The sequence below is a fragment of the Martes martes genome (genome assembly GCF_963455335.1).
Source record: "Martes martes genome assembly, chromosome: 7".
Taxonomy (NCBI): Eukaryota; Metazoa; Chordata; class Mammalia; order Carnivora; family Mustelidae; genus Martes; species Martes martes.
The window spans coordinates 38,563,529-38,576,115 of NC_137894.1; the positions used below are offsets into that span (position 1 = coordinate 38,563,529).

At 48.4% G+C, this 12,587-nt stretch overlaps 1 protein-coding gene across 4 annotated transcripts in view; it reads left to right on the plus strand.

Annotated features, from left to right (window-relative positions):
* CGNL1 (cingulin like 1) overlaps window positions 1-12,587 on the plus strand; it is a 154,592-nt gene that overhangs the window by 113,853 nt on the left and 28,152 nt on the right. For all 4 annotated transcript variants that reach the window (XM_080807426.1, XM_080807427.1, XM_080807425.1 and 1 more), the window contains exons 9-10: window positions 9,300-9,506; window positions 10,361-10,465. In XM_080807426.1, the coding sequence (XP_080663552.1) occupies window positions 9,300-9,506; window positions 10,361-10,465 (312 nt within the window). The remainder of the gene's footprint in view (window positions 1-9,299; window positions 9,507-10,360; window positions 10,466-12,587) is intronic.

Sequence of the window (12,587 nt, forward strand, 5' to 3'; positions counted from 1 at the left end):
CGTGATTGCTGCAGCAGTGGGAGGGGCATTTGTGGATCAGGAAGTGGCTCTTAGAGCTGGGACCTGGCCAGCTCTTCTGACAGGAAAGGTGACATTTTGTTCTCTCTTTAGTCTGGGACCAAGTGAGAGTCATGCCAGCAGCCAAGGCTCAGAGACAGTTGGTCCAAGGAGGAGGCCAGAAACTCACCACGCCTCCTTCAAGCCTCTGTCGTGAAGGAAATTGCGATTTCTGTTCTATAACTTCTGGGTGGTACATACTCACTCTTTCCTGGACACTGCTGCTTATACAGTGACTGGTGTTTGGACACTTGGCACCATTATTTTTCATTTTCCCTGATCCGGGCAGTGAATGGATCCGTAACACCACCCCTGCTTTTAAGAAAACCAAACCGTGATTCAGAGAAGTTGTTACTGGCGCCAAAACTCCGAGTGGGCTGGTGACCCTAGCACCTGGATTAGGACATCCCTCTTTTTGGCCGTGCTCCCTCTGCTTGTCAGAGCTGGCTGCCGACCCCGGCAGGCGGGCCCGAGGGGAGGGGCCCGGGGATCCTGCGTAGGCTTGATAGGAGCTCAGTCTGCTCAGCCCTGTCCCAGGAAACAGGCAATGTCTTTGAAGAAGGAAATAAATAAAGGTCATCCTTGTCGTATATCTTAATCCTGGCTATTGTGGGAACCAGCCTCAAAAGCTTAGGGAGAGTTTTGGTCCAGCCAGTTGCTTTTCTTTGTCCTGTCCCTGTTGGCTTTAGCCCTGCAGCCATAGAAGTGGGGGACAAAGGGAGAAGAGGACAGTTTTCTGCATGGAAATTTGGTCTAGCTTGGGGGCTAGAAGAGGCACATAGGGGAATGGTCATCTGATTGAGAGTTCTTGGTTTAAGAATTTTTATTTAAAATTTTTAAATGGAGTAATTTCTACAATTTCAGGTTAATCCTTTCCGTATGTGTAGAAATATGGTAGCAACAAAATGGAAAAGTTGAAGGCTCAGCTTTCACAGTAACTAGATTCCTGGGAAGGGAACAGTGTAGAACTGTGAATGCAATTAGGACCTATTGGCTTCTAGATGAGGGGTCGCCATAACTCCGCCTTAGCAATACTCTGGAGAACGTGCTTGTTTATCTTCTCTCTTCAAAAATCCTGTTCAACCTGTTGGGCGTGTGTGTGTTGACAGCGAGCTGATTTTAAGCGTTTGGAAAGCTGTCTGGCCTATTGGTGACAAAATAACTGGGTGCTTTTTCCCTGCCCCTACCCTCCCCCCAATATTTTCCCAGTGACACAGAACTCTAGGTACATGGCACTGGGTGGGGGCAGTCCCGTCAGCCAGCTAGCAGCTCCCCGCAGGGACAGCCACACAGCAGGAGGATACTGGGTTGCATAAACAAGAACTGCTACATGCTGGTTCCGAGATCAGCTTAGACAGCGGCCCTCAGGGTGAGGGAAGTGGCGTCTTATAAATATGACGTGAGGCTCCTTTTATCCCCTGAAAACCGAGAGGACCCAGGGACGCTGGCGAAAATTTTGTAAGAACTTTCAAAGGAGTGGTGTAAAACAAGAATAAAGGCAAGAGCATAATCAAAAGCTATAGCCTGGGGCACCTGGGTGGCTCAGTGGGTTAAGCAGCTGCCTTCTGCTGATGTCATGATCCCAGAGTCCTGGGATCAAGTCCCGCATGGGGCTCTCTGCTCAGCGGGAAGTCAGCTTCTCCTTCTGCCCCTCCCCCTCACCTGTGCATTCACACTCCCCCCACCCCTGTCCCTCTCAAATAAATAAATAAAATCTTGGGGCGCCTGGGTGGCTCAGTGGGTTAAAGCCTCTGCCTTCGGCTCAGGTCATGATCCCGGGGTCCTGGGATCGAGCCCCGCATCGGGTTCTCTGCTCAGCAAGGAGCCTGCTTCCTCCTCTCTCTCTCTGTCTGCCTCTCTGCCTACTTGTGATCTCTGTCTGTCAACAAAATTAAAAAAAAAAAAAAAAAAAAAAAAAAAATAAATAAAATCTTACAAAAATTAAAAAAAAAAAACAAAAGTTTGTAACCTAAGGCTCTTTTAGAGAAGCCCTTGAAACTCTTTGCATGATATAATTGCATATTCCTTTCTCCTCCCATTGGCTTTAAATCAGGGTGAGTGTGTGGACATCGTCAAACCCCCCCAGTTGCCAGGTATGGATCTTTTCCTTTCTCTGGCTGAATGAAGCTGCTGCTCTACTTGGAAAAACCTAGAAGCAGGTAGCAGAGATCAGAGACAGGGATTTGAAGCTGGATATAACTCCTGGTTGTGTGACTTTGGGTTACCTGAACTTACTGTTTTTTGTTTTTGTTTTTTTTTTTAAATTTTATTTATTTGTCAGAGAGAGAGCAAGAGAACGACCAAGCACAAGCAGGGGGAGCACTAGGGAGAGGGAGAAGCGGGCTCCCTGCTGAGCAGGGAGCCTGATGTGGGACTCGATCCCAGGACCCTGGGATCATGACCTGAGCCGAAGGCAGATGCTTAACTGACTGAACCACCCAGTCTCCCCTTGGCTACCTGAACTTAATGTGCAGCTGTCATCAATCAAATCCTTACCGTGTGCCCAGGGCATCGCTCTGTGCTTGGAGCAATGTCCCCTTCGTGATTAGAACAACAGGAAAACCAAGCTTAGAGAGGAGCAAGAGGGGCTGGGTCAGGTCAGCTGATGCCAAGGCCAGAATTCTTTTTCTTTTGTTTTTATTAACATATCATTCACCTAGCGTGAAATTCAGCGTTTTCACTCTTTTAGAATGTACAGTCCATGACGTTTATGTATTCACAAGGTTGGGCACCCATAGCTACTTTCCAAGTCCAAAGCATGTCCATCACCCCCAGGTGAAGCAGGCCCCTTACATCATCTGAATCCCCCCTGCCCCGGTCCCTTGGCAGTCATGAGTCTACTCTCTTTCTCTGTGGATTTGCCTGTTCTGGACCTTTTATCTAAGTGCAGTCATACCATATGTCAAAGCCTAAACTGGTGAGTGTATAGCTTTTTGGGAAAAGCACTTGACCTATTTGGGGGCAGAGTATTTTTATCAGAGGTGTTTTTCTTTCTTTCTTTCTTTGTTTTTTTTTTTTTTTTTAAGGTTTTATTTATCAGATAGAGATCACAAGTAGGCAGACAGGCAGGCAGAGAGGGAGAGAGGAAGGGAAGCAGGCTCACTGCCGAGCAGAGAGCCCGATGCGGGGCTCGATCCCAGGACCCAAGCCGAAGGCAGAGGCTTTAACCCACTGAGCCACCCAGGCACCCCTATCAGAGGTGTTTTTATCCCCATCTCGGGTATCTCTCTAGGCTTATTGCGTGGCTTAAATGAGAACCTACGTCAAATGCATTCTGTGAACAAATGTGAGGTATTTTATTAGTGTAACTTCTGTCTGGGACCTGTGTCTGCACAACAGGCCACTTCTGAGAGCAAATCTTGCAGGTTTCTTAACTATTTAAAGGGAATTATATTGACTTACTTCACAAGAATATTGTGAAGAAAACCAGGGATATTTTTAACCTCTGTAATTACACAGTTACGGAGAGAAAACTGGGTAATTGAATCTGTTGAAAAGGGAGTATCTTTGAGGTGGTTTGGTAAGCAGGAAAACTACCACCAGGGCAGTGAGAAAAACGGGATGTAAATGGTATCTTCTTTAAATATAATACATTTAGGGCACCTGGGTGGCTCAGTGGGTTAAAGCCTCTGCCTTCGGCTCAGGTCATGATCTCAGGGTCCTGGGATCGAGCCCCGGATCGGGCTCTCTGCTCAGTGGGGAGCCTGCTTCCCTTCCTCTTTCTCTGCCTGCCTCTCTGCCTATTGTGATCTCTGTCTGTCAAATGAATAAATAAAATCTTTAAAAAAAAAAAAAGAAAGAAAGAAAGAAAGAAAAGAAATGCAGAATCCCAGACTTCCCGAGTGAGGGTGAGCTTTTCACGAGAACCCACACGTGAGTCTGCGAGGCTCAGTCAAGTGTGAGAAGTCCTGGCTTGGAGGCTTTATGCCAGTGAAATTCATGGACAACAAGGGAAAGAGATGAAATGAGAGGCTAATGACTACAACATATGCTGCTTAGTGTTGCTCCTGTGAGGGGGACGCTGAGGATGCCACACAGGGGACCTGGTTCTCCTACATTCCAAGTGAGAAAGGGACTTGCTGTTTGGGACCCAGGTTCTCCCTGGGGAGGTGAAAGTGGACGTCCACAGCTGTGATGGTGAAAAAGCAGGAACTTCCAGCAGATGGCCTGACCCAGGGGCCACTCTGGGTCGCCATCGGCTGAGATCCCGCAGCCTCAACACACGGGAGTGTGGGGGCGGCCAGTGACGTGGAACCGACAGACCAACATTCCATTGCCTGGACTCCCGGCCTCCACGCCTCAGGGGTTTTCACTCATTCAGCAAAACGGGGAGACAGAAAAGGGACAAAAGCTTGCTGTGCCAGAGGCCTCGTTAATTAGTAAAGCCCGATATGACCACGTGTTAGGTCTGCTCTTGCCAAGCCAGGAGCGAACCCGTCCACACGGTGTCTGTGCCCCTGCAAGGAAAGTGCATCAGCGCCTTTGGATCAGAGCAAACACGCAGGCGTGGCTTTTTCTGCCTCTGTTTGGGAATTTTGTGCTCGTCATGGATAAAAGTTTCCTGTGGCTCCAGAGGGCATGTGAGCATTTCTAAATGTGGGCTTTAACTCATGGAAATGGGCCAATTTATAAGCGAGTCATTTGCAGTGATTGGTGGTACCCGGCAAAGACTGGGATTTTGCCTTTTTTTTTTTTTTTTTTTTTTTGGTGATACAGTTGTATATCCTCTCCTCCCCTTTTAAATAGTAATTGGAGCATATGTTTAAAAGTCAACTATTTTGGAAGTAGTGGAAATTCAGCACATTGAAACAGGCGTTTATCTATTTTGGAAAAATTTCCTTCATTGCCATTAGTTTAGCAGACCATCCTCGACTGGAAATGAGGCTAAGTTTTTAATGAATTAGCCAACCAAGAAACCTGATTTGCCCTTGGAATGAGAGAAGGGTCCTCTAATTTGTGCAGTGCAGTTGTCCTGGAAAGACCACTAGAAGATCTCGGGCCTCTCTTTGGGGAAATATAGGCTTATGACATGTAGCTGCCCGAAATGTGCAGGTTGTGGTCGGAAGCCAAGTTTGAGGATTTAGAACCACAGTAAGCGAACTGTGCCAAGTCCTGCCCTTTGGGAAATATACGTGGGTTTCTGTTGGCTTGGTAATCCTGTCAACGGCGAGGACTCCTGCTTCGATAGTGACAACAGTGTACCAGGCAGGTAACTTCATCCGCTTTTGTCAAGTGAGAGAAGTAGCCTCTGTGAGGCTAAAAGATGTCTTTCCAGCGAAAGACACTGGAAATGGGCACAGCCTGGGTTGGCATCTGCTCTGGCCAACTGACCAGAGAGCCCTCTGCTCCTTCCTGAGAACTCCGCATTAGGTGAGTTGAGATGGGCGTACGTGGATGGGCTCGCTGAGGAGGAGAGAGCTCAGCACAGCTGCAGGGGAGACATGGTCCCTCTTCCAGAGCACCACGGGCACTGGATCTTAATATAAAAAGAGACATGGAATAGAATGAAACATACCGTGGTGTGTTTGGATGCAAAATGTACATATGCAGTTTTGTTGGAAAAACCCAAACCTTGAAAGGCAGTTCTCTGCAGCCCCTTGGATGTCTCTCATCAGCCCACATTGGATGTCTCTCCCTTTGGGTTGCTGGGTGGAAATTTTGGAGACATGCTCACATAAGCGCAAGTCCTGGGCCATCTGGGCCTTTTCCACTCTCCCAGCTATATGTGGTGAAAAGGAATTTCTGAGCTATGTAAACCCGTGTGGGAGATCTCGTTGGCTCTCCGCTGTTTGTACAGCTGCTCTGGGGCTTCGGCTCCACTATCTTTCGGGGCCCATTAGTATCTGCGAATGTGTTGGGGAAGGGTTCCTCGCGGCTGGAGGAGGTGAAAACTGGGCTAGGGAAGCGGTTGTCCTCCCAAGTGCCTGTGGGCATGGATAGTCTCTTCCAAGAAAATGAGTATTTTTAAAAAATGTAATATCTCTTGAAGTTCCATACTTAAAGAGTTACAAGAAAGTTTGCAATGGATTACATCCCTGTCCTCCTTTCCATAACACTGCTTCCCTTCCTCACGGCGAGCTGGTGCTACTCGTTTCTCGGGAAGCCAGGGGATGACCTATTTATCTCCCATTGCCTTCCTTTTATGCAAACCTCCCTTCTGTGTACCATTCTGTCCCTTGTGTTTTCCTCACTTCCTCGTTCCTTTATTTTTTTCGGCCGCACAGCTTATCATTGAACTGATGTAACTTGTTTAACAGATGCCCCATCAGTTCATCACCCTCAGGCCCACGCAACCCCTGATCTACTTTCTGTCTCTATGGATTTGCCTTGGACATTTCGTATAAATGGCAACATGTAGGCTTCTGTGACTGGCTTCTTTCACTTCAACATAACGTTCTCTTTTTTCTTTTTTAATAAAAGAGTTTTATTTATTTATTTGACAGAGAGAGCACAGCAGGGGGAGTGGGAGAGGGAGAAGCAGCCTCCCACTGAGTAGGGAGCCTGACACAGGGATCATGACCCAAGCCGAGGGCAGACGCTTAACCGACTGAGCCACGCAGGCGCCCCAAGCATAACGTTTCCAGGATTCGTCCATGTTGTGGCGTGGGTCCGTACCTCATCCGTTACGTGGATATACCACATTTTGTTTGCCCTTTCGTCCGTCGGTGGATCGTTGGGTTGTTTCCACTCTTTGGCTGTTAGGCATAATGCTGCTGTGATGTTTTGTGCAAGCTTTTGTGTGGCCACATGTTTTCATTTCCCTCAGGTACACACTGAGGGTGGAACTGCTGGGTCACGTAGCTCTGTTTAACTTTGTGAGGAACTGCCACACTGTTTCGCAAAGTGGCGGCACCGTTTCACATTCGCACCAGCCATGTGTAGGGTTCCGAGTTTTCCTCAACCGTTGCTGTTATCTTCCTGACTGGGTGTGAAGCGGCACCTCGTTATGGTTTTGATTTGCATTTCCTGATGACTGATGACGTTGAGCATCTTTTTATGTGCTTATAGGACTTCTGTAGCTCTTCTTTGGAAAGGGGCTTACTCACATCCTTCCGCCCCCCCCCCCTTTTTTAAGAGAGGGACTGCGCATGCGCGTGCGGGCAGGGGAGGAGCAGAGGCGGCAGAGAGAGAGAGAGACTCTTAAGCGGGCTCCGTGCCCAGCGCAGAGCCTGACACAGGGCTTAATTTCGTGACTTGAATGGAAACCAAGAGTCTGACGCTTAACCGAGTGAGCCTCCCAGGTGGCCCTCTTTGCCCATTTTAATTGGGTTCTCTTTTTATTATTGAATAATTTTTTAAATATATTCTAGATATGGGCCCTTTATCAGATATAGGGTTTATAACTGTTTTCTCTCATTCTGTGGGTTGTCTTTTCACTTTTTGATGGTCTCACTGGTAGCCCAAAAGTGCTTAACTTTCCTGACGTCCAGTTTACCTCTTTCCGTTGTTTCTGCTTGTGCTTTTGGGACGGCATCTAAGACTTTGCCTAACCCAAGGTCACACATGTTTACCCCTATGTTTTCTCTTAAGGATTTTATAGTTTTAAATCTTACATGTAGGTCTGTGATCCATTTTGAGTTAATTTTTGTGTATGGTGTAAGGAAAGGGGGTCGATTTCATCTTTTTGCCTGTGAATATCCAGCTGTCCCACCCTTTGCTGAAGCCTTTTCTTTGCCCATCGAATTTTCTTGGCGCCCTTGTTGAAAATCAATCGACTGTAAATGTTGGATTTGCTTGGGGGCTCTCAGTTCTGTCCCACTGAATTGTAGGTTTATCATCATGCCAGTGCCTCGCTGTCTTATAACTCTAGCTTTGTAGTCTCATGTTTTAATGGGAAAGTTAGGGCAGGAATGGGCAATCTAGACTTTTCTTTTTCCTTCCCTGGTCTGACCAGTTATTGGATTCTTTGGATCCTTCCTCAGGCTTTCAACCACACTATTTCTCCTTGTTCGTCTTGCTGGTTTCGGTAGGAAAGGACACCCTAGTGGTCCTGAGAAGCCCTAGGGGTCGGGAACTTGAGTTTTCTCCTTCGGGATGCCAGCTGTGTTCTCACCAGTGGCTTGACTGTGATGGGTGTTCCCAGATGTATAGAATTAAACATTTGCGTTTGAAAAGATCCTCTGTTTTCTGAAATTCTCTAACTCGTTAAGTTCAGGAGCATACAGCTTATTGTACTGTCAAGAGATTTAAAGATCTTTCTGGAAGGCTATGCAAGCAAACAAGCAGTTCCCGCAGATAATTCTCCCCAGGGGCATGACATAACTTTCGAAGCCAACGCTTGCCCTCACTGGGCCTTCCCTTCCTTGCAGGCATCCGCACAGGCTGTTCTGTGAGGATCCAATTTGCTGACGTTGGCCTCTTTAGAGTAGTGGAGAAATGGGAGGCGAGAGATCTTCTGGGAGAAGTGGAATTCTGGACAAAGCCACTTATCACTTCATGTTACTGAGCCAAAAACAAAACAAAAAGCCCATGCAACATTGGGAATTAGCAGTAACCACACTGTAATTGTCGCCATGCCTTTCTGTTAGGAATTTTGGGCAGCCCAGAGCTCATTTTCAGAAGATAGCACCTAGAGCTTGCACTAGGCACTCTATCATAATTCAAGTGAATTTTAATTTCCGTTTTGTATTGGAGCTTAAAAAACTGTAAACGAAACCGTCCTTCATCCAGAACTTCCGCCAAGGGGCCCTGCATATGGTGAGGGATCAGGGATATGGACTCGGCAGAAGGCAGTGCTCCCAAGAACAGGTTCTGGAGTTCGTCTGCCCAGGTGCACTTCCTCCTAAGTGACCTTGGGCGAGTTCCTCATCTATCCAAGTCTCAGTTTCTTTGTCTTTAAAACAGTGATCGTACCCACCTCCTAGAGCTCCTTAAAAGCTTGAAATCCCATGTCAAAGACTTAATGCAGGTAAGCGGTGATGACAGTTTTCTGTACAGAGTTAGGGAGTGAATATTTGAGGCTTTGCAGCACCAGGGGCCTTCCCTTGCCGGTGTCGGGCTCTCCCACTCCGCGGTTATAGCGTGGAAGCTGCCACAGACAGTGTACTCACCAGCATACATGGCGATGCTCCAGGAACACGTTATTTTTAATAACAGGTGATGTGCTGGACTTGGCCTCCAGGCTCTAGCATGTCGATCCCTGGCTGCGCATGGGGCCTGGCACATCGCGGGTTTTTAATAAATGCCAGCCGTGCTTGCAGCCGGGGACGGCCCCTTGACCCCCCAATCCGTGTCTTTAACAGAACGTCGAGGTCCTGGCCAGTCGGAGCAGCGCATCGGAGCAGAGCCAGCTTGGGGCTGAAATGCACATGAAGGCTCTGCAGGAGGAGAATGAGAAGCTGCGGGAAAGCATCAAGGAGCTGGAGCAGCGCGTCGCCCGCCTGCGTGAGCAGATTGCCGACATGAAGGGCGATGAGGCCAGAGCAAAGGAAATGCTCAAGAAGTGTGAGGTAAGGCTCACTGGGCCCCTCACCAGGTCTGGCCGCTGCAGAGCCTTCCTTTTACCTGTGTGGATTTGGAAACACAAGGGGATTTACTATCACGATTTAGTAGGAAAGGTGGAATCAATGGTGACCACATCGTCTCGGCAACCCATTTCTGCTGTTCCTCTGTGATGGCATGAACAGGAGATGAGCTTGTCGAGGAGGTGGGAACAGGGCCAATGAGGTCAGGGTGGGGAACGCCAGATTCCCCGCTCACCCAGACATCCGGCACCCTCCTCTTTTTGACACTGGGCCGAGGCCATCCTAACACCACCATCAGACCCATTGTCACGCATGATAATTTTTCCTTCTTTAACACATAGTTGACGGATTTTGAAGCCGTACTAGTTTTGCACCAATTACTTAGTTTGCCAGGTCTCTCGAAGTGGGAGGCTGTTAGCAAGAGACCCTCGCACAGGGGGCCGTGAGAGCTCGCACTGGCAGTCCAAGAGGGGACAAAAGCAGTGTAAGGGGAGATGTGTTCCAACAGGGCTTCCCAAAATGCTCCTTCATCAGAATCACCTGGAAGCCTTTTCCAGAACTGTGTGTGCCCACGTCCATTCCATACCTGGTCTTTCCAAAGCTCCAAACGTGAGGCTGGATATGTATTTTCAGTCACGTCAGTGATTCGCGCGTTCGCCTCTGGCTGAATAGGGAGCTGCAGTTGGGCCCACACGTCTAGAGCATACCTGTTGTGTGCCACCTTGGGCCCGCTGCTGGCTGTGTCCTTGGATGTCTCCCACATTCCTTTCATGCCCCCAAGCCCGCTCTCTAGGCACAATATGCTTCTGTGTGCACTCTGACCCTGTGTGTCATTGTAGAGCGAAAGCCGGCAATTAGAGGAGGCCCTTGTGCAGGCAAGAAAGGAAGAAAGAGAAGCCGTATCAGCCAGAAGGACCCTGGAGAGTGAGCTGGGAGATGCGCAGGTAAACACAGCTGTTGTCTTGATTCCTCATGAAAGACGCCGGAGAAGCAACATTGGAGAGACATGGACAGATCGCCATGGGTCCTCTCCTTGCAGGGAGTTCCTCCCGTAGTAAGAACCACCCTGGGCTTCAGACCCTGTCTAGAGCTGTGGTTCTTAACGAGGGGACATCTGGCAATGTCTGGTGACATTTTTGCTTGTCGCAGCCAGAGACCCGCGCCCGGCGTCGAGTGGGCAGGGCTGGGCTGCTGCAGAACGTGTTACAAAGCACAGGACGGCCCCCGCAGCCGTGATTATCTGGCCCCAAAGGGCAGAGGTGCCGAGGTGGAGAAATCCTGGTGTAGACATTAAAGAGCTTGACAGCTTTCCAGAGATAAAATATGAATTGTGTGAGAAGGCTGGCAGGCTCGGTCCCCGAGGCAGTGTGGAGTCAGCTCTGTGGCAGAAGCCAATTTCCTTTCTCCTCTGGGCAAGCATGCTCCACACAGTGCGGTCCTTCAGAACAGCTATTAAAAGCAGGGGGAAGTTGGGGTTTTTTTTTTTGAAACTAGATAACTATCTGTATTCGTAATCAGCAGATTCTTAGAAAATTAGCTTTTCCCATTTGAAGGTTACCAAGATTGTAGGAAGTACATTCCTAAAAAAAAAAAAAAGAAAAAGTCTGCACTGAAGTTCTAAAATGAGTTTGCACGGCGACCTCAGTGGGATGCAGGTACGTCCTTCCTCTTACCCTCTCTGGCTTTTAAAGAACCAGCACCAAGCATTCCTCAGGCTGTTTCTGAGGAGGCCAAAGCCAGTGATTCTGTGCTGTTGTCAAAGACGAGATTGTTAACGTTTTCCATGAGGACTGTTGGATGGGGAAGGGGCATATGAAAAGTATTAGGGGCTGACAAAGCAGTCAGGGTTCAGATTTGAAAATCTGCCTAATGCCTGATTGCAGCTCAGACGAGATCCCAGCTTCTGTTTGACCAAGCCTCTCATTCCTGTAAGCCCATGGGCACACCTGCCTCTCGGATATTGTTAATAGGGACTAACAGGAGTCTTCCTCAGTCTACAGTAAAAGGCTCTGTGTCTTGACAGACAGTGGTCTTTAAGCTCAAGGGTACTCACTATACCTCACTATAAATAACCCGTGTTTTGTGTTCTCCGGACTGATCACTTTTCCCTCTGTTTTTGTCCCGGTATTTTGGTTAGTGGGCTTATTATTGCTGGTCTTGGAAATAGAGCCACTGTAGCAACAGCGTTTCACTCCTGACTCCCAGCTGCAAAATGGGGAGTGTGAGTTTGGAACATGTTTTCTCAGCGGTGGTGTATTGGAATACATTTCTGGAGGGACTGAGGAGGCAGAACATTATTCTCAACAGCATGTCTAAAATTGAAAGTATGTTAGAATTTTCTGGGTAACTCTTAACTCTAAATTTATGGGCCCTCGGTAGTCAGGAAAATTGTGATTCCATCACAACGGGCTAGAATCTGCATTTAAAGTAAGGAATACTCGTCCTCACCCGGCGACTCTGACATACCAAGTCTTTTTTTTTTTTTAATATTTTATTTATTTATTTGACAGAGAAAGAGATCACAAGTAGGCAGAGAGGCAGGCAGAGAGAGAGGGGAAGCAGGCTCCCCGCCGAGCAGAGAGCCCGATGCGGGACTCGATCCAGGACCCTGGGATCATGACCTGAGGTGAAGGCAGAGGCTTAACCCACTGAGCACCCAGGTGCCCCTCTGACATACCAAGTCTTTAGACCACTTTGGGGATCGGTATTAATTTCCAGCGACCAAGTTCTTATCATAGCCCTCATCGTGAAGCTGGGCTATGAGACATACCCAGATGGGTATCTCTTCCTTGCCTTGACAGATCTTACTACCTTGCAATAGAGGCAAGCTACGAGAAATATTTTTTAAATAATTTAGCAACATTTCTTCCAGGCAAATGTGTGAGTGTCAAGGTGGGGTATGCGGGGTTTTGGCGGGGCCCCAGGCCCAGAGTGGGTGAGTCTGGTGTCTCCAGTGGCACGGGAGACCGGGGGCCAGGCAGGGAGTCCTGCCTCAGCCAAGGGGGAAAGCAGAGACACACACACCATATTGGAGCCAAGCCTGGCTTGGCTGCTGGCCTGGAGCCC